General features: G+C 39.7%; 1 protein-coding gene across 1 annotated transcript in view; it reads right to left on the bottom strand.

Moving 5' to 3' along the window:
* Positions 1-18,796, bottom strand: part of Kap3 (kinesin associated protein 3) — a 383,344-nt gene that overhangs the window by 137,394 nt on the left and 227,154 nt on the right. Inside the window, exon 15 of the mRNA XM_090368616.1 lies at positions 3,664-3,762. Coding sequence (XP_090224742.1) covers positions 3,664-3,762 — 99 coding nt within the window. The remainder of the gene's footprint in view (positions 1-3,663; positions 3,763-18,796) is intronic.

Below are 18,796 nucleotides of genomic sequence, written 5' to 3'. Positions count from 1 at the left end.
AAAATTAAGTTGGTGAAGCAAACTTAAGTTCATATGGGTGGTAAAAAGGAAGAATGTTAGCATAAGATATACAAAGCAAAAAAAAAAAAAAAAGAAACGAACAAAAAATCCAGAGGAAATACAATAGATAGATTGATCAATAGTGTTGCCATGCAATAATTAGAAAAAAGCAAGACCGAACTCTGATTAAAGCTAAAGATTTAAGAAAAAGTAAAACAGCACAAAGGGAAAATAGTGGATGGTGAGCCAATGATTCAGGATTGATCTGTGTTATCAAAATAACCTGTATAATACTTATTAATGATCACTTCATTGTGACCACCTACCTAATACCATGTTGAGCCACTATTCGCACAGATAACAGCCACTATTCACCTAGGCATTTTGATTTTGACTCTGATGTATGAAGACATCTGTAGGGATCTGCAGCTATGCTGCCTGCAAGACTTTCTACAGTGTCAGAACAGATGAAGATTGCATGTCCATACACCTCACTTCCTATTCTAAAAACATCCCAAAGCTGATCTCAATTGGATTGAGATCAGCCATATTTCGACACCAATCAAGATGGATGATATCTTCACTGTGTTCCTATCCAACCATTCCTGCACAGTGAGAGCACAGATTCAGATGTCTAGTATCATTGTTGCAGGCTCCAGGGTTCCCCCCATTCTCTGCTGAGTCCTCAGTACTAGGCATAGCCCAATCCATTACTTCTGGCCAACAACAGAACATGTTCTGTAGCTGGCCAGACCCAGCAGGCGTATAGCAGCCAGGGTATACCAGACACCAGGTCTAGCACTCCCTGCCCCCATATCCCTAGCTGCATGGAGACATGCCAGGTTCAACCATCGATGACTCTTTACAGGGGCCCAGGGTAGCTGGGGGAGTCGATGACACAGCACATTATTGCCTTGGAAGATCCTTTCTGTCCAGGAAAAAATGCAATGTGGCAGGGTGCACAGTCTGATAAAAGTCTGCACAGTCTGCTGGCAGACATCACCAGTGAATCCTTGATATAGGCACCAGGTTCTATACTTCTATATGGTCTATAGTTCTTGCCAGCAAAATATGCCCATATTAAACTACCACCACCATATGTCGCCTGTACAGGGGACACCACGCATGATGGGTCAATGGATTTGTGTTAATCCATTGACACATATTTGATGTTTAATAAATATTAAAAATACAGAAAATCCTTGATATTTGCAAGTAATATCAAGAGAGGGGTGGGGAGAGAAATCACTACAAATATCAAAACTGTGAATATTAAAACCAAAGCCTTATAGTAAACAAGGGGATTAAGTGGACACCAATATCAAGGTGAACATTCATGATCAATAAGAATTAACATGTATATTAATAAGAATTAAGATGTATCTTAATAAGAATATACATGCTTACTACAACAAAAAGAAATATAAACACCATGGCACAATAATATATTTTAAAAGGATAAATTAAAAAAGTACAAAGCAAAAACACACATAACTCACTGATTATGATATTGAAAAGATAATGAGGGTAATATGATATAGGGTAGCATTTCCCAAACTTGTTCTGTGAAAAATCGTAATTAATAATTAAAAAAATGAAATAAAATAAATTTTGCACATTTGTAGCGTACACCACTTTTGTATCATTCTAATTTTTAATATATATATATATATTTTAGGTTATTAATATACTGGCATAGACTAATAATCAAATAGACCACGGACCACTATTCTGGCAGTCTTTTGCATAGAGAAGTATGCGTAGAGATAATGACATCTACAAAAAAAGTAGCAATGTAGTGATCTAATATGCCATTTGTATGCAATTTAGCCTGGAGTACATGGGTTGAAGGAGAGAGAGAAGCAAACCGATATCATAAATAAACTCACTTCCTTGGATAAATTATTTTTTTTGATAATTATCAGTATATCAAAATATTATTATTAAAATAAATGACCACGGATATGTGGTTGAAAAAAGGAACTTTAAAACGAGAAGCAAGTACTTCTAGTATTGCAACTGTAGTCAATGAAAACGAACACAATATTGTCACACTTCAAAGTAAGGATGAACAATCGCAGCTGTTTGTTCCTCAAAAATCCGAAGTGAAAAAACAGTAACCAACTAATAAAAAAACCAAAATGAAAGTATGATGACAGTTATTTACATTTCAGCTTTACATGTGTTGGAAATAAAGATGTTTCTGACGCACAGTGCATCGTATGTAATAAAAATTAGCAAACAGTTCTTTGGATCCCACTAAACTTGTGTTCCGTAATATATTGTGGGATGAACAGTGTACAGCAAATATATTGTGAGATGAAGCGTTCCGTGACTAAAAAAGTTTGGGAAATGCTGATACAGGGGATGGATTAGATGGATGGGGGGGGGGTCCTCCTGAAAGGTGACCTACAAGAGACTGCAAAAGGACTGGTTGTGATTTTGATTAAAAACCATGTCATGGCATTTACTTTATCAATTTGTTGCAACTGATGAAAAGGCTGTAAAAATTTCAGCCAGAGCATTAGACAGGTCCAAAATCCCTGCCAGTGTATTACATGACAGCTGAGGCTTCTAGATTAAAAAACTTTTTTCCCTCCTCACTCCTTTCACCTTATATTCTCTGAAGTCAGCAAAACCTTCTCTTCCCACATGATATGGTAAGAGAGGGTTTCGATAAGATAATGCAGTGAAAGATCATTTCACTGCATCAGGCAACAGCTTTATCCAGTACAAATTCCAAATTGATGGGGTGATTTAATCTAGGAATTCCTCCATATTCATTATATAGTCAGCAACATTGTACTTATTCTAACAATTGCTAGCTGATAGAGCTGAATTGCTCTCCCTCTGGTCAAAAATTCTCACCAATGTGTGCAGTGGGTATAACACCTTAGATACTATGATGATACTTAGATATATTAGATACTTAGATGATGTATGAGATACTATGCTCATACACTAGTTGGATCTGCACCTCATCTACACCTCTACATCATAACTACACAGAGTATGTATATAAGCCGGAAATGTAACACAGGGTTGCAGAAAACTACCTATGAATATTAACCATTCGCAGATAGTTTAATCAATCACCTACTCAATTAATTAATTGTTAAATGTTAAATCTGCAGATATCAAAGGTTTACTATATATTAAGGTACATTTTAGCATCAACGTTTGAAAACCAAAAATTAATGGATAATTCTGAGATGTGAAACAACAGACATAACATAACTTTCTGCAAACTACAGAGTTTGGAAACTATGCATCTAGAAGGCCTTAAAAGGTTTCAGCAGACAATGATGAGCAATTTCACTTGCCAGGATGATACAAACAATAGGACACTGATTCAAATTAAGAAAGAAAATTATGGCTTGAATTAAAGATAAATTTCCTTTATTCTTTGAATGAAGAGCTACAGGGAACACATTAGCTTTCAGTCTTATAGAGTCAAAGAACTTAGTAAGATTTAAAGAGGAACTATATAAATTATGAAACTAGAGACAATTATTCATAAAATAAATGAATAACTGTCTCTAGTTTCATAATTTATCAGATTCTTCTTTGAAGCAGATGCTACATAAGCTTTGCATCCTCCGATCATTCTCTCATTTTAATACTAATGTTAACTGTACTGTAAACAGGACAAGAAAAGGATACGAGTGTCTTTTATCATCAAATCTCTTATAGAGGAATGTTTGATCATGTGATGAAAAACATAGACTATTTGCAGGACTACCTCATCATCTTCTTGCTTTGCTGTAAGTAAAATTCAAATATTTTACATGCTTAAGTAGAAGATTTTTAGTTCAAATTAAGAGAAATTACATTAGCAGAATTTCTTTTTAAATAGTAAAGAATTTATTCAAGAAATTCTGCATTACAAAATTACTTCATCATATAGTATGATTGAAAAGTCTTTGCAAATGATATATTACAGGAGAAATAGAACAAAAAAAAAAAAAAAAAAAAAAACACCTCAGGTAATACTCTACATACAACAAATAGCATTTTTTTCTTTGCATATGAGGTGTGGCTATTAATAACAAGACTTCATGCACAACCACTATACACCAAGTGCCTGTGAAACTGCTGTGAAACAGTCACAGCAGTTAATCCTGAACCTTTCCGTGGTTGTCTGCCAAGTCACATTCCACCACACTTATTCACCTTACAGTGAGAGAGGTTTTCATTACCAGTTTTTGCAGTTTGCCAGAAAAATGCCAGACAAAAGAAACAAACAATGGATCAATGTCAAATTTTCGGCAAAACTAAAGACAACACCAACTGAAAGTTATGAGTCGCTATGTCAAGTTTAGGGGGATGTCAATGTAAAGAGCTAGCATATTTGAATGGCATAAAAGATTCTTAGAATGAAGAGAGAATATGGAAGACAATGAATGACCAGGCCATCCAGTATCCATGAAAACTGATGAAAATGTGGATCGGATATGACCACCTACCTAATATGATGTTGGTCCTCAACGTGCAGCCAAAACAGCTCGTACCCGATGAGGCATGGATGCTACAAAATTTCTAAATGTGTCTTGTGGTATCTGGTACCAACACATAACCATCAGATCCTTTAACTCCTGTAAGGTCTGTGGTTGAGAAGATGCAGATCAGAGTTGCCGTTCCAACACAAACCACAGATGCTCATTGGGATTGATGTCTGGGGAATTTGGAGGCCAGGGCAATACCTGGAAGTCTTCCTCATGTTCCGCGAACCGTCTCGAACAATCAGGACGGTGTAGCATGGCGCATTATCCTGCTGAAAGATGGCACTGCCAGAGGGGGAAACCGTTGCCATGAAAGGATATACCTGGTCAGCAATGATGTTTAGGTTGTTGTTGTTATTTTGGTTTTTAGGAGCATTAGCAACTAAGGCCATATTTCTCCAGGGATATGCGGTGGTCATTCCCTAACCTTTCCACATCTTCCGTATTTGATGGTCACGGGCTCGAACCCCGGTCTAATCAAGAAGCATGTGCTGCGCACTGCTGCTCCTGCCCACCTGGCTACGATGTTTAGGTAGGTGGTAGACGTCAAAGTGCCTGGCACATGGATGACTGGACCCAAGGGTATCCCAGCAGAACATCGCCCAAAGCATGATACCATCGCCACTGGCTTGTTTTCATCCCACGGTACATCCAGGCGCCATCACTTCCCCAGGTAAACATTGCACATGTACCCAGATGTCCACTTGGTGCAACAGGAAACATGATTCATCAGACCAAACGACCTTCTTCCAATCACTGAAAGTCCAGTTTCTATGCTCGTGTGCCCATTGTAGGCGCTGTCACCGGCGAACCGTGGTTAGCATGAGCACTCTGAGTGGCCTGTGGCTACACAGCCCCATTTCCAGCAGGGTTCGATGTACTGTGTGTGTGTTGTGACAAATTAATCCCGTCACCAGCATTCCAATTACCGGCGAGTTGCATCATAATTGCCCTTCTGTTGCCGCGTACCATCCAGGATAACCTTTGCTCACCTCGAGCATCGATGAGCCGTGGTCATAAAACACCTCGCCAGCGGTTCGTGGGGTTTCCCCTTCTCGGACTACTTTCAGTAGGTACTAACCATGGCTGAGAGCGAGAATCCCACTAGCCGTGCCGTTTTGGATATACTCTGGCCTAGTCATCTGGCCATTACAATTTGTCAAACTCGCTTAAGTCCGCTGCCTTTCTCATCTGAAGAACAAGAGTAACACTAATTAATGGAGCACAGTATCAGGTTTTTTTATAACATGTCCTGACCTGCGCATGCCCTATAGTTCACTGCAGTTGCTTCGATTTGCATAACAACTCACGGGTCTTCATGTTTTGGCTCATCGGTGTATATATATATATATATATATATATATATATATATATACTTGTAGATTGGAATCACTTTGACTACTTCCGTCTGTAGAAACAAAAAACAGCTCAGTTTTCAGAAGTATCACTATCTCTTCTTTCCCTATCTATGCAAATTCACTGACAATGCTTTTTTGTTCTTCCACAACCCACTTTTTTTCCATCTTTTTTTTTTGGCTCCTGGGGAACATTTCTGAACAATGTGCCTGCATGATCAGCACAAACCAAAGGAAGATAATGTTCTATTACCAAAAATAGCAAATAAACATTCAACATGTGTGATACAGTCACTATGAAATGCTACATCTATTTCTGCATTTCTTTCTACGCACTACCCAATGTCCTTATGCTTATTTTTGGCAAGTGCCTAGTGATATATCATGTTCCTGCCACTTTAAATTTAAAAATTACATGTACATACAGCACACAATGCAAACAGGTTGTGGTGTTCATATTTCGCAATACATAGAAAATCTTGCATATATGTAAAAGTATATACATATACATATAAATACACTGAGTGATCACTGAATTGTGACCACCCTTATGAAAAGTGAATGCGACCCACTGACCACGTGAGGTACAACAGTTGTTGTTATTTGGTTTTTAGGAGCATTAGCAACTAAGGCCATATTGCTCCGGGAATATGCGGTGGTCATTCCCTGACCTTTCCGCCTCCTCCGTATTTGGTGGTGACGGGCTCGAACCCCGGTCTAATCAAGAAGCGTGTGTTGCGCATTGCTGCTCCTTCCCACCTGGCTACGGAGGCACCGAGGTACAACAGTGAGCAGTTAGTCGACATAAGTAGCATAGATAAGGTGTCAGTGGTTCAGTAGGTAGTAAAATTCTGAGATGATGGGTAAAAGGAAGTATTTATCGGACTTTGATAAAGTACAGGCTGTGGGAGCTCAACAAGCTGGTGCCTCAATTTCCCAAATGGCTGAACTGGTGGGGCATTCGAGAACCGCCGTGGTTAAAGTGTACCAGGACTGGCATAAAAATGGTCAAACAACGACCCAACGGCAAAACTGCAGAGGTCATCAAAAGGGTGAAGTTAGAGGTGAGGGCCGGGTCCAACGACTTGTATAGGCAAACAAGCACAGCACTGTTCAAGGGTTGAATACTCAATACAACATGGGCCAACCTGGAACAATATCTGGCATGACCATGCATTGCACGCATGGGCAATACCAACAGAAGACCTCTACGGCATCCTCTCCTAACCAAGGTTCATCGGTGTAAAAGACTTGCCTGGTGCAAAGAGCATGCAAGTTGGACATTAGAAGATTGAAAGAAGGTGTGCTGGTCGAGTCAGTCATGTTATTTACTCCATACCATGGATGGTCATGTACGGATTTGGCGTCAACAACATGAGGCTCTTGATCCATCATACATGGTATCAAACATGCAGGCCAGTGGAGGCAGCTGTACGGTGTGGCACATGTTTCACTGGCAGGAACTTGGATACAGTTAATTAATAAACTGTATTTATGAGCTAATGCACTTGTGGTGGCAAAGGATGCATTAAGTCCATAATGTGTTGTATATAGTATTTTTATAATATTATGGGGAAGATTACAGTAAGATAATCATATTAAGATATATACCATGATAGACCTATAGAAAACATTAGCATTAGCAAGGGCACATGATGTAAGAAAGCAAGCTTATATAGCATCAGCCAAAAAAAAAAAAAAACCCCTTCTCATTTCACTCAACCACCTGCTCCAAATGTTTGTCTAGTTCTGCCTTGAATCTGTTAAGCTATCAACTTCTACAACAACAGACGGCAGTTTATTCCAGCAATCAATCACCCAAAGCCAAACTTCCACACATCTATCCTACAACTTTCTTTCCTCAATTTGAATTTATGCCCTCTCAGGCGATTATTCTGAGCAAGAGGAAGAATCCCATCAGCATTAAGCATGCTCAAACTTTTCAGAGTCCAAGGAAGCTGTCATAATTATGGCTAAGGGTTTGCTGCCTTCTTTAATATAACTGGATAGATTCCATCCACCCCCAGGTGCCTTTGTTACATTTATCTTCAACAATTTCTCCTCCACTTTACTCTCAGTTATTACAAGATTATCTAGCTTACTGCCAGAGTTTAATTCACCACTGGCATTCCCCTCCCTGAATCTCATGTGTAAATGTAGATGTGAAATATTCATTTAGTCTGTTAGCTACCTGAGCAGGATCATCAACAGTTGAACCATCGATATCAAGTGGACCAATCTGATTCATCCCCTTCCTTCTAGAGTTTACATAAGTAAAGAAATCTTTGCTGTGTTTCATTGCATCCTTTGCCAAAGATTTCTCGTAATTTGCCTTTGCCAGCAAACCTCCGTTGTGACTTGGTTAGAGACCAGCTTATATCTATCATAGGCTTCTATCATCTATCATCCTTATCATCTATCATCCTTAGGCCTAAATCTTGAACATTATTTCTTAGTTGGTATGAAAAGCCTAACAGCTTCCAAGATTATTTCTTTAAATGCTGTCCATTTTGAATTTGCTGTTGGTCCCACCGTATAGAATTTAAATACTGTCTCAGACCACCATAGTCACCTTTACGAAAGCAGAAACCCTTCCCTTTACCCCTGATGATAGTTACCTCTGAGTAAATCCCACTTCAGCACACTGTGATCACTGCCACCCAAGGCTCCTTTATCTGCAGATTCTCAATGAAGAGTGAAGATAGAGAGTGAAGAATCACTACTGATAACCAGATCAAGAGTATTACTCCCTCTAGTTGCCTCCTGAACATGCTGCTGTAAAAAACAATCATCCAATAAATCCACAAAAGTCTTGCTAGCGTGTGTGAGTGATCAACCCACAAATTCCAGTCAATCTCTGGAAAATTAAAATCCCCCATTATAAGACACACTGATTTACTGGCCTATTCTATTTCTCTGTACAATTGATCATTATACTCATCAGATTCATTAGGCCTATAGCACACACCTACTCTCATTTTCCCTTTCCCAGTGCTTATGTCACACCAAACAGACTCAACATTACATTGTCCACCAACATCAATTGGATGCACTTCCTTAGATTTTATGTGTTTCTTAACTAACAGCATAACCCCTCCTCCCTTCCTGTCTATCTTTTCTGTACACATTGTACTGGCGCCTCCGTAGCCAGGTGGGAAGGAGCAGTAGTGCGTATCACATGCTTCTTGATTAGACCGGGGTTCGAGTCCGCCACCACCAAATACGGAAGATGCGGAAAGGTCAGGGAATGACCACCACGTATCCCGGAGCAATATGGCCTTAGTTGCTAATGCTCTTAAAAACCAAAACAACAACAACAACAACACATTGTACTCCCCCAAATTCCAATTCTGAACTGCTTATGTCTGTGTGACACCACGTTTCTGATATCCCAATAATATCTGCCTTTGATGTCTTGACTAGCACTTCAAGCTCATCAAATTTATTAACTATACTCTGAGCATTGGTCTACACGCAAGTATACATACACCTGTTTCTACTCTTAGTTACCCTAACAAAGCCCATGTATTTACTTGTTCCACTATGACTCCCAGCAGTCCTGGAAATCCCCATTGCCTTGCTTTCCAGGTTGCTGCTCAATTGCATTTCAATAGAAGCAGTGCAAGAATCACTTTCACCTCTGCCAGCGGCTACTTTTAATCTATTAATCCAGGTCTCCCCCCCCCGAAGCTAGCAGTTTTCCGACCCACCTAACTCTGCCTCGATAGCATCAGCAAATATTCTCGCACCCTTTCTATTTAAGTGTATCCCATCCCTGTAGAAGCAATCTCTCCTGATAACAAGCACAGACCAGGCTGAGAAAAATTCTACCCCTTGAGCCTTGCACAAGCTCTCCAGGGCCGACTTAATCAACAAGGCTCTCATCATAACTCCCTCCTATCATGTCTGGGAAGAATTGCAGGCACTTTCAAATTCAACCCTAACTCATGGCTTTTTTTCAACATTGACCTGTACTTGTTAAGTAATTCTGCCGGTCTCCTACTCTTAACATCATTAGTACTAACGTATACAACAGTATCACCCTTTGTGCCCTTAAAAGATGATATCTGCTCTACAATGTCATCAACCTTTGCCCCTGGCAGACATACCCTGGTCCTGTTCCACCTATCCTTTTTGCACAATATATTCCCCGTTTCCCTGACAATAGAGTCACTGAAAACTAGTTCCTTTGAACCAGCGCATTCTGCCTTGGTGGGGTTGCCACTGTGATGCATGATGTTGATGTGCAAGCTCTGGCATTGATGTGGGCAGCTGAGAGCTTGATGGGCCCCCTCAATTTAAATCTTTCTAGGGCATCCACCCTGTCCTTCAAGCTCTCATATAGGCCCATAACAACACTGAGTTGGTGATAGTTAACATATAGGATAATACAATGTACAAAAGTTAGTATACAAAAGGATAATACATATACAAATGTAAAGTACTGCATATAGGATGCAGTAACCCCAGAGTAATGTATCAACTGTATGTACTACACTGACAGTGGTAGAGAGTGAAAAGGACCTGGTAGAGAGTGAAAAGGCAGATATGAAGTTTTCTGAGCAGTGCAGAGTGCCTGCAAGAGTAGCTCATGGCATCTTGTCACTGATATATAGCAATTTTTTAGCAGGGATAAGGAAGTGATTATCTCCTTGTATAAGGCAATGGTCAAGCCACACCTTGAGTACTGTATACAGGTCTGGAGGCCTCATTTTAAGAAGGATGTAGAACTGCACTGCTGGCCACATTACACGCATTACACACCTTGGAACAAGTACAGAGAAGGGCAACAAGATAAGTGAATGGAACAAAGGGTTGCTCTTACAAAGAAAGGCTTAAGTTTTGCAAATTACAGTGTCTGGAGAATAGGGAACTGCGAGGTGTATAAAGCCTTGAATGGTTTCAGCATGTTCAACGCTGATGGGATTCTTCCTCTTGCTCAGAATAATCGCTTGAGAGGGCATAAATTCAAATTGAGGAAAGACAGTTGTAGGATAGATGTGCGGAAGTTTGCCTTTAGCCAGCAGGTGGTTGATTGCTGGAACAAACTTCAATCTGTCATTGTAGAAGTTGATAGCTTAAATAGATTCAAGGCAGAACTAGACAAACGTTTGGATGGAGCAAGTGGATGGGTGAAATTAGAAGGGTGTGTGTGTTTTGTTTTGTTTTTTTGGTTGATGCTATATAAAGTTGCTTTCTTGTATCATGTGCCTTTGCTAATGCTAGTGCTAACAAAAGGATAAAATATTTATCCTTTAATAATCCTTTAATAACAAAAGGATAAAATATTTATCCTTTAATAATATAAAACTTATCGTTGCTTACCCACAATCTAGGTTTCTTTGCCTGAGGTCAACCGACAAAATTGAAAGTAAAACAGCGATAAGGGGTTCTCTGTTTCTGATTATCAATATGTGCTAAAGCAAAATCAATTTTGAGGTTGAATTACCAAAATTATAATTTGGTGCAATATAACAAGTAATAATTTAGAGGTTACATAAATTATTTGAATGTAAACCATAATACAATAAGAAAGATTTTTTTAATAATACTACAAAGTGTTTATTGTTCACTGTGGACCTGACAGATAACAAAGGATGTAAGTTTAGAAATTACAGTAGGAAAAGGCATAAGGCATATTTACCGTGTCCAAGTCGACGAACCATGTGTAGCATGAACTGTAGTCAAAAAAAAAAAATGTTATGTGTAATGTATGGCCCTCTACTGAGAATTACCATGTGGTGACTCCTGTGTGTTGGATGCAGTAAAATGTGTGTAGAACACCTAAAAGCAGCCAATTAGTTTATATTAAATTAACGCAAAAAGAAACATGGCGATAGCAAGGTGGGATGAATGGCTAAACAGAGTAGGAGTAAAAGTACCTGAACTCCACAAAGGCAAAATTATAGTAGTATGTTTAGAAGTATATAATATTATTAGAGCATTCTCGGATTGCCCTAATAATTTTGGGGAAATAAGAACAAAGAGTATAGGACAGCTTTAAGTCTGATGCACGATATAAGGTGTGGCTTGAGTAAGCCCGGGATCGCAAGCCCGTTCCTATAGTAGGAGCCTGAGCTCAATTTGATGTCTCTTTTCCATGAACTTATGGTTTATGGTATATATGCAATGTCATAATAAAAATTAAGATTAAAAAAAAAAAAAAAAAATATATATATATATATATATATATATATATAAAATTGTAACAGGTTTTCCAGGCCATAATGCACCAAGAAAGAAAAATGTACAGTGTTCTCCCCAGGACCTATTGAATGGGCGCACCACCCGGTGAACTTAACTGACTGCAAAGCTAAAATTTAAGCGATTCTCACGGTACCATATGGTACTACTCACTGATATCTCAATAAATATTAATTTGAACATATTGTCACATTGATGTCAATTGACATCAATGTGACAGGAGCATATAATGTTAAATTATGCAATTAATTTTTGCTCTGTATCGCTTTAGTCACATTTATAAATAACAGAAAATTTTATAATATTGCAAAGTATTACACTTCCCCACTCAGCTACTTCATAATACCACCCAGCTGGAAAAATTTTATGGAAAGAACACTGGTGTATCCTATATACATAATATACATAGCTCTAGGACCTATGAATATGACACCATAATTGGTACAATGGGTTCTGGAAGGAGGTTTTTTGAAATTTATTATATTTATAACCTTCCTAAAGTGGTATTTCAGGTAAGTGATAGGGAAATTATTTTGGACCAGTTTATTGCGCAATGCTTTAACGTTTGCTGCAGAAGTTATACTTTTATTGCAAATGGAAGTAATCCTGAGGCATTGGGATAGAATGATATTTCCATGTACTGATTTAGATATGTTAGATTCCCAGTTTGTAGGGCAGAAGTTGAAGTTAATGCATCTCTTTTGTTATATACATGTGGAAATGTTTTTTCTGGTAAAGTTTTGCAATTATACAGGATGCTGGACTTCCCATAGGGGGTGCCTTTCACTTGCAGGTATAATGAGGTTCCATTGTATACATAATTATTAAAAACACATAAGGTGATTAGGGTAACCCAGTAGGTTGATTCAAGATTTATGGCATTTTTGTGTTCCTTGTATAGTTTGCTGAGAACTTGTATAGTTTGCTGAGAACCTAATTAAATTGTTGAGATTGATAGTTGTGAATAAGCAATTAAAGTTAAATGTTTGTATTTGTGTTATATTGTTATTTTTTATGGCATTTATAATAGGTACATTGTTATTTATGATGATACTTTTATTCATGCTATTTAGTATTGTTTTCAGTAATATTTCTAGGGTGTTACCTGGAGCTTTAGCATAACTGTCTCTACATGATGTTATGAATCAGAATGCAATAGGTGATTTATGAAATTTTGATATACAGTATACAGGGTGTTTCAGTTAAACGTTTCAGAACTTCTAAGAGGGGTAGGGTACATCCTGACAACTCGAAATCATATAGCAATGTGGGGTCGGAAATGCTTTCCTGAAGCGGTGTTGTACACAGAAGCACCATAAAGAAAAGAGACCGTAAGTGAGAAATCGTTTTAATAATACATGAAAAGAAGCAAAAGGTACATGGATTAAAGTAAGTGTTCGAAGTTTCTTCCACGGGCTACAATGCACGCCTCACATCTCCGACGCATGGACATCCGAACATTCTGGAATACTCCAGGCGAATTTCGAATTTCTTCGGCAGCTACTGCGATTCTTGCAACCAGCTCCTCAGCATTGTCAACAGGGGTGTCATAAACTAGCGATTTCATATGACCCCAGAAATAAAAATCAAGACATGATAGGTCGGGTGACCGAGCAGGCCAACGCACGGGACCACCACGTCCGATCCACTGTTGACCAAATGTGACATCCAGGTAGTTACGAACATCTCCGCTATAATGGGCAGGGGCTCCATCGTGTTGGAACCACATTGTCTGTTGCGTCGATGCAGAAATCTGTTCATCTCTCAAAAGTTGTGGCAATACTTGCTGCAGAAAGAAAAAGTACATAGGTCCGGTTAGACGACACGGTAACAGGTAAGGTCCGATGAGGTGATCTCCCATATTACCGGCCCATACATTGACCGAAAATCGAATCTGTGCTGCACGACATCGTATTGCATGCGGGTTTTCGACCGCCCAGATATGGTCGTTATGTGTGTTGAAAATTCCTTCCCTTTTGAAGGATGCCTCATCGGAAAACAACACTTCAGCAGGAAAAAGGGGATTTGTAGCACATTTTCCAAGGTACCACTGTGCGAAAGCAATACGAGGTGCATAATCCTCCGGCTGCTGTGTCTGGACACGCTGCACGTGAAACGGATGCATGTCTTGTTCTCGGAGAATCCTCCAGACGCTGCAATGGGAAACCCCGACTGCGTTTGCTAGACTTCGTGTACTCGTTCTTGGATTCCCCTGTACATGCTGCAGCACATTCTGTTCGACAGCTGGAGTCCGTGCTGTTCTTACCCTGTCCCTGTCAGCTCTTTCAAATGAACCCCTCTCAGCTAACCTCTGGTTCAGTCTTGCAAAGAAATTATGACTGGGAATACGCCTCGTCGGATATCGTTCCGCGTACAAACGCTGTGCGGCTGGCCCACTACAATTTGCACCCCCGTACGCCAAATGCATATCGGCTAACTCTGCGTTCGTGTAATCATCCATCCTACTAACTTGGCATTCTTGTTCAAGAAATTCGAAATTCGCCTGGAGTATTCCAGAATGTTCGGATGTCCATGCGTCGGAGATGTGAGGCGTGCATTGTAGCCCGTGGAAGAAACTTCGAACACTTACTTTAATCCATGTACCTTTTGCTTCTTTTCATGTATTATTAAAATGATTTCTCACTTACGGTCTCTTTTCTTTATGGTGCTTCTGTGTACAACACCGCTTCAGGAAAGCATTTCCGACCCCACATTGCTATATGATTTCGAGTTGTCAGGATGTAACCTACCCCTCTTAGAAGTTCTGAAACGTTTAACTGAAACACCCTGTATAAATAGATACTTTCTGTTATTGCAGTTTAATTTTAATTTTTTAAGTAAAGCTATTAGTTTTTTGCTTATTACATTAGGAAAAGATGCTATGTATTTGTATGTGCTGCTAGATTATAATTCATACTTAATTTCTATTATTACGTGCTGCTTTGTCAACTGGTGTAATAACAAAGTTATTATGTATTTCTTTGAGTTGCTTATTGATTAGTTTTGTGTTATGCTGTTTGTCCTGTCTGATTTGCTGATGGTCATATTTGCAACTTATGATATTTAGTATTGTGAACAGCCACATATGGTATGCCTCAACAGGAATATTGTGTTTGTATGAGGATTTTATGCAGTATTGTAATAAATCATGGTATTACTGTTTTCAGAATGTTGACTTATTTAGCATTAGCATTAGTAGAGGCATTTGATGCAAGAAAGCAAGCTTATGTAGCATCAGCCAAAAAAAAAAAAAAAAAAAAAACACTTCCACTTCACCCCTCCATTCATTCAAAATACCTGTCCAGCTCAGCCTTAAACTTATTTAGGCTATCAACCTCCACCACAAGGGATGGAAGTCTGTTCCACCAACCAACCACCCGCTGGCTAAAGGCAAATTTCCGCACGTCTATCCTACATCTGTCTTTCCTCAATTTGAATTTATGCCCTCTCAGGTGATTTTTCTGAGCAAGAGGAAGAATCCCATCAGCATTGAGCATGCTTAAACCATTCAAGGCTTTATACACCTCTATCAGATCACCTCGCTGGTGCCTAGTCTCCAGACACTGTAATTTGCAAAACTTAAGCCTTTCTTCGTAAGAGCACCCCTTTGTTCCATTCACTAATCTTGTTGCCCTTCTCTGTACTCGTTCCAGCAGCTCTACATCCTTCTTGAAATGAGGCCTCCAGACCTGTATACAGTACTCTAGGTGTGGCCTGACCATCGCCTTATACAATGGAATAATCACCTCCTTATCCCTGCTGGAAAAATTCCTGTATATCATTGACAATACTCCATGAGCTACTCTTGCAGCCCGTCTGCACTACTCAGAGAACTTCATATCTGCCTGCACAACCACCCCCAAGTCCCTTTCATTCTCTACCACTGTCAGTGTTGTACCACAGAGTTGATACGTTGCTCTGGGGTTGCTGTTTCCCATGTGTAGTACTTTACATTTGTCAATGTTAAACTTCATTTGCCACCTCTCAGCCCATCTGCTCAACCCTTCCAGATCCTGTTGCAGCAGCATAGTGTCAGTAGTGTCCTTGACAACCCTGCCAACCTTTGTATCGTCTGCAAACTTGGAGATTAAGCCCGATATACCATCATCAATATCATTTATAAATACAGAAAACAATAATGGACCCAACACTGAGCCCTGAGGGACTCCACTAATAACATCAGTCCACGATGAGCAGTGTCCATTGATTACCACTCTCTGTCTTCTCCCCCTCAACCACCCCTTTATCCATAGCAGCAATTTGCCTCCAATGTCACACTGCTCCAATTTGTGTAGCAGTCTTCCATGTGCAACAGTATCAAAAGCCTTTCTAAGATCCAAGTATATAATATCAAAGTTATTCCCTGCATCCAGTTCTTTTGTGACTGCATCATAGTATCCAATCAAGTTGGTCAGGCAAGACTTCCCCTTAACAAAACCATGCTGTGTCTGAGCTATAACTGAAGTCTTGTCTAAATGATCCTGGAGTGCTTCTTTAACCAGTGCCTCCATTAATTTTCCTGGAACAGAAGTTAAGCTCAGAGGTCTATAATTACTTGTGTCAGCCTTTGATCCTCCTTTGTGAATTGGGGTCACATTTGCACATTTCCAGTCTATGGGTACCTCCCCTGAGTCCAAAGAAGCTCTCATAATTATGGCTAAGGGTTTGCTTACTTCCTTTGCTGCCTCCTTTAATATAACTGGATAGATCCCATCCACCCCGGGTGCCTTTCTTGTGTTTATCTTCAACAGTTTCTCCTCCACTTTACTCCCAGTTATTTCAAGATTCTGTAGCTTACTGCTAGAGTTGAATACACCTCTGGCATTCCCCTTGCTGAATAACTCCTCATGTGTGAATGTCGATGCAAAATATTCATTTAGTTTGTTAGCTACCTGAGCAGGATCATCAACACTTGACCCATCAATATCAAGTGGACCAATCTGATTCATCCCCTTCCTTCTAGAGTTTACATAAGTAAAGAACTCTTTGCTGTTTTTCTTTGCATCCCTTGCCAAGGATTTCTCGTAATCTGCCTTCGCCTGCCTAACCTCCTTTGTAACTTGGTTGCATATCAACTTGTATCTATCATAGGCTTCTGTGTCATGTGTTAATTTGTATGTATCCTATGCATTTTTCTTCTCTGCCATATGCCTCATTAGTTCATCTGACATCCATTTTGGCCTAAACCTTGAACAATATTTCTTAGTTGGTATGTAAAGCCTAGTAGCTTCCAAGATAAGTTCTTTGAATGCTTCCCATTTTGAATTTGCTGTTGGTAACATCATCAGTTGGTCCCACTGTATAGAATTTAAATACTGTCTCAGTCCATCGTAGTCGCCTTTACGGAAGCAATAACCCTTCCCTTTACCCCTAATGGTAGTTACCTCTTTGAGTAAATCCCACTTCAGCACACTGTGATCACTGCCACCTAGTGGTTCATTTATCTGCAGATTCTTAATGCATGAAGAATCACTGCTGATAATCAAATCAAGAGTATTACTCCCTCTAGTTGCCTCCCGAACATGCTGATGTAGAAAACAATCATCCAATAAATCCACAAAAGCCCTGCTAGTGTGTGAGTAACCAGCCCCCAAAATCCAGTCAATATCTGGGAAATTAAAATCTCCCATTATAAGACACTCTGATTTACTGGCCCACTCTATTTCCCTGTACAGTTCCTTATTATACTCATCAGAGTCATTAGGCCTATAGCACACTCCTACTCTCAATTTTGATCTCCCAATGTTTATGTCACACCAAACTGACTCCACACTGCACTGTCCAGCGATGTCGATTGGCTTCACTTCCTTGGTTTTTATGTGTTTCTTAACTAATAGCATAACACCTCCCCCCTTCCTATCCTGTCTATCCTTTCTGTAGACGTTGTACTCTCCAAATTGCAGTTCCGCATCCCTTATATCTGTGTGACACCACGTCTCTGATATCCCAACAATATCTGCCTTCGATGTTTTGAGCAATACCTCAAATTCATCAAATTTATTTACTAAACTCCTAGCATTGGTGTACACGCAAGTATACCTGCACCTGTTTCTATTCTTAGCTACCCTAACACAACCCATGTGTTTACTTGTACCGCAATGGCTCCCAGCAGTCTCTGAAATACCATGCATCTTGTTTTTCAGGCTTCTGCTCATTCTAATAGAAGCAGTGCAAGAATCTCTTTCACCTCTGCCAGTGGCTACTGTCAATCTATTGGTCTTTGTCTCCCCCCAAGCTAGCAGTTTTCCGACCCACCTAACACTGCCTCGATAGCATCAGCAAATATTCTTGCACCCTTTCTATTTAAGTGTATCCCATCCCTTTAGAAGCAATCTCTCCTGTTAACAAGTACAGTCCAGGCTGAAAAAAATTCTACCCCTTGAGCCTTGCACAATCTTTCCAGGGCCGAATTGATCGACAAGGCTCTCATCATATACTCCCTCCTATCGTGTCTGGGCAGAATTGCAGACACTTTCAAATTCAACCCTAATTCTCGGCTTTTGTTCAACAGTGACCTGTGCTTGTTAAGTAATTCTGCCGGTCTCCTACTCTTAATATTATTAGTGCCAACGTGTACAACTATATCACCTTTAAGTGCCCTTAAAAGATGATATTCGCTCTACAACTTCATCAACCTTTGCCCCTGGCAGACATACCCTGGTCCCGTTCCACCTATCTGTTTTTACAAAGCATGTTCCCCGTTTCCCTGACAATAGAGTCACCAACAACTACTAG

This window comes from Mastigoproctus giganteus, chromosome 2, assembly GCF_048544385.1.
Source record: "Mastigoproctus giganteus isolate SK-2022 chromosome 2, ASM4854438v1, whole genome shotgun sequence".
In the NCBI taxonomy this organism is placed as follows: domain Eukaryota; kingdom Metazoa; phylum Arthropoda; class Arachnida; order Uropygi; family Thelyphonidae; genus Mastigoproctus; species Mastigoproctus giganteus.
The sequence above is the reverse complement of the archived record's forward strand: the minus strand, read 5'-3'. Positions and strand labels throughout refer to the sequence as shown.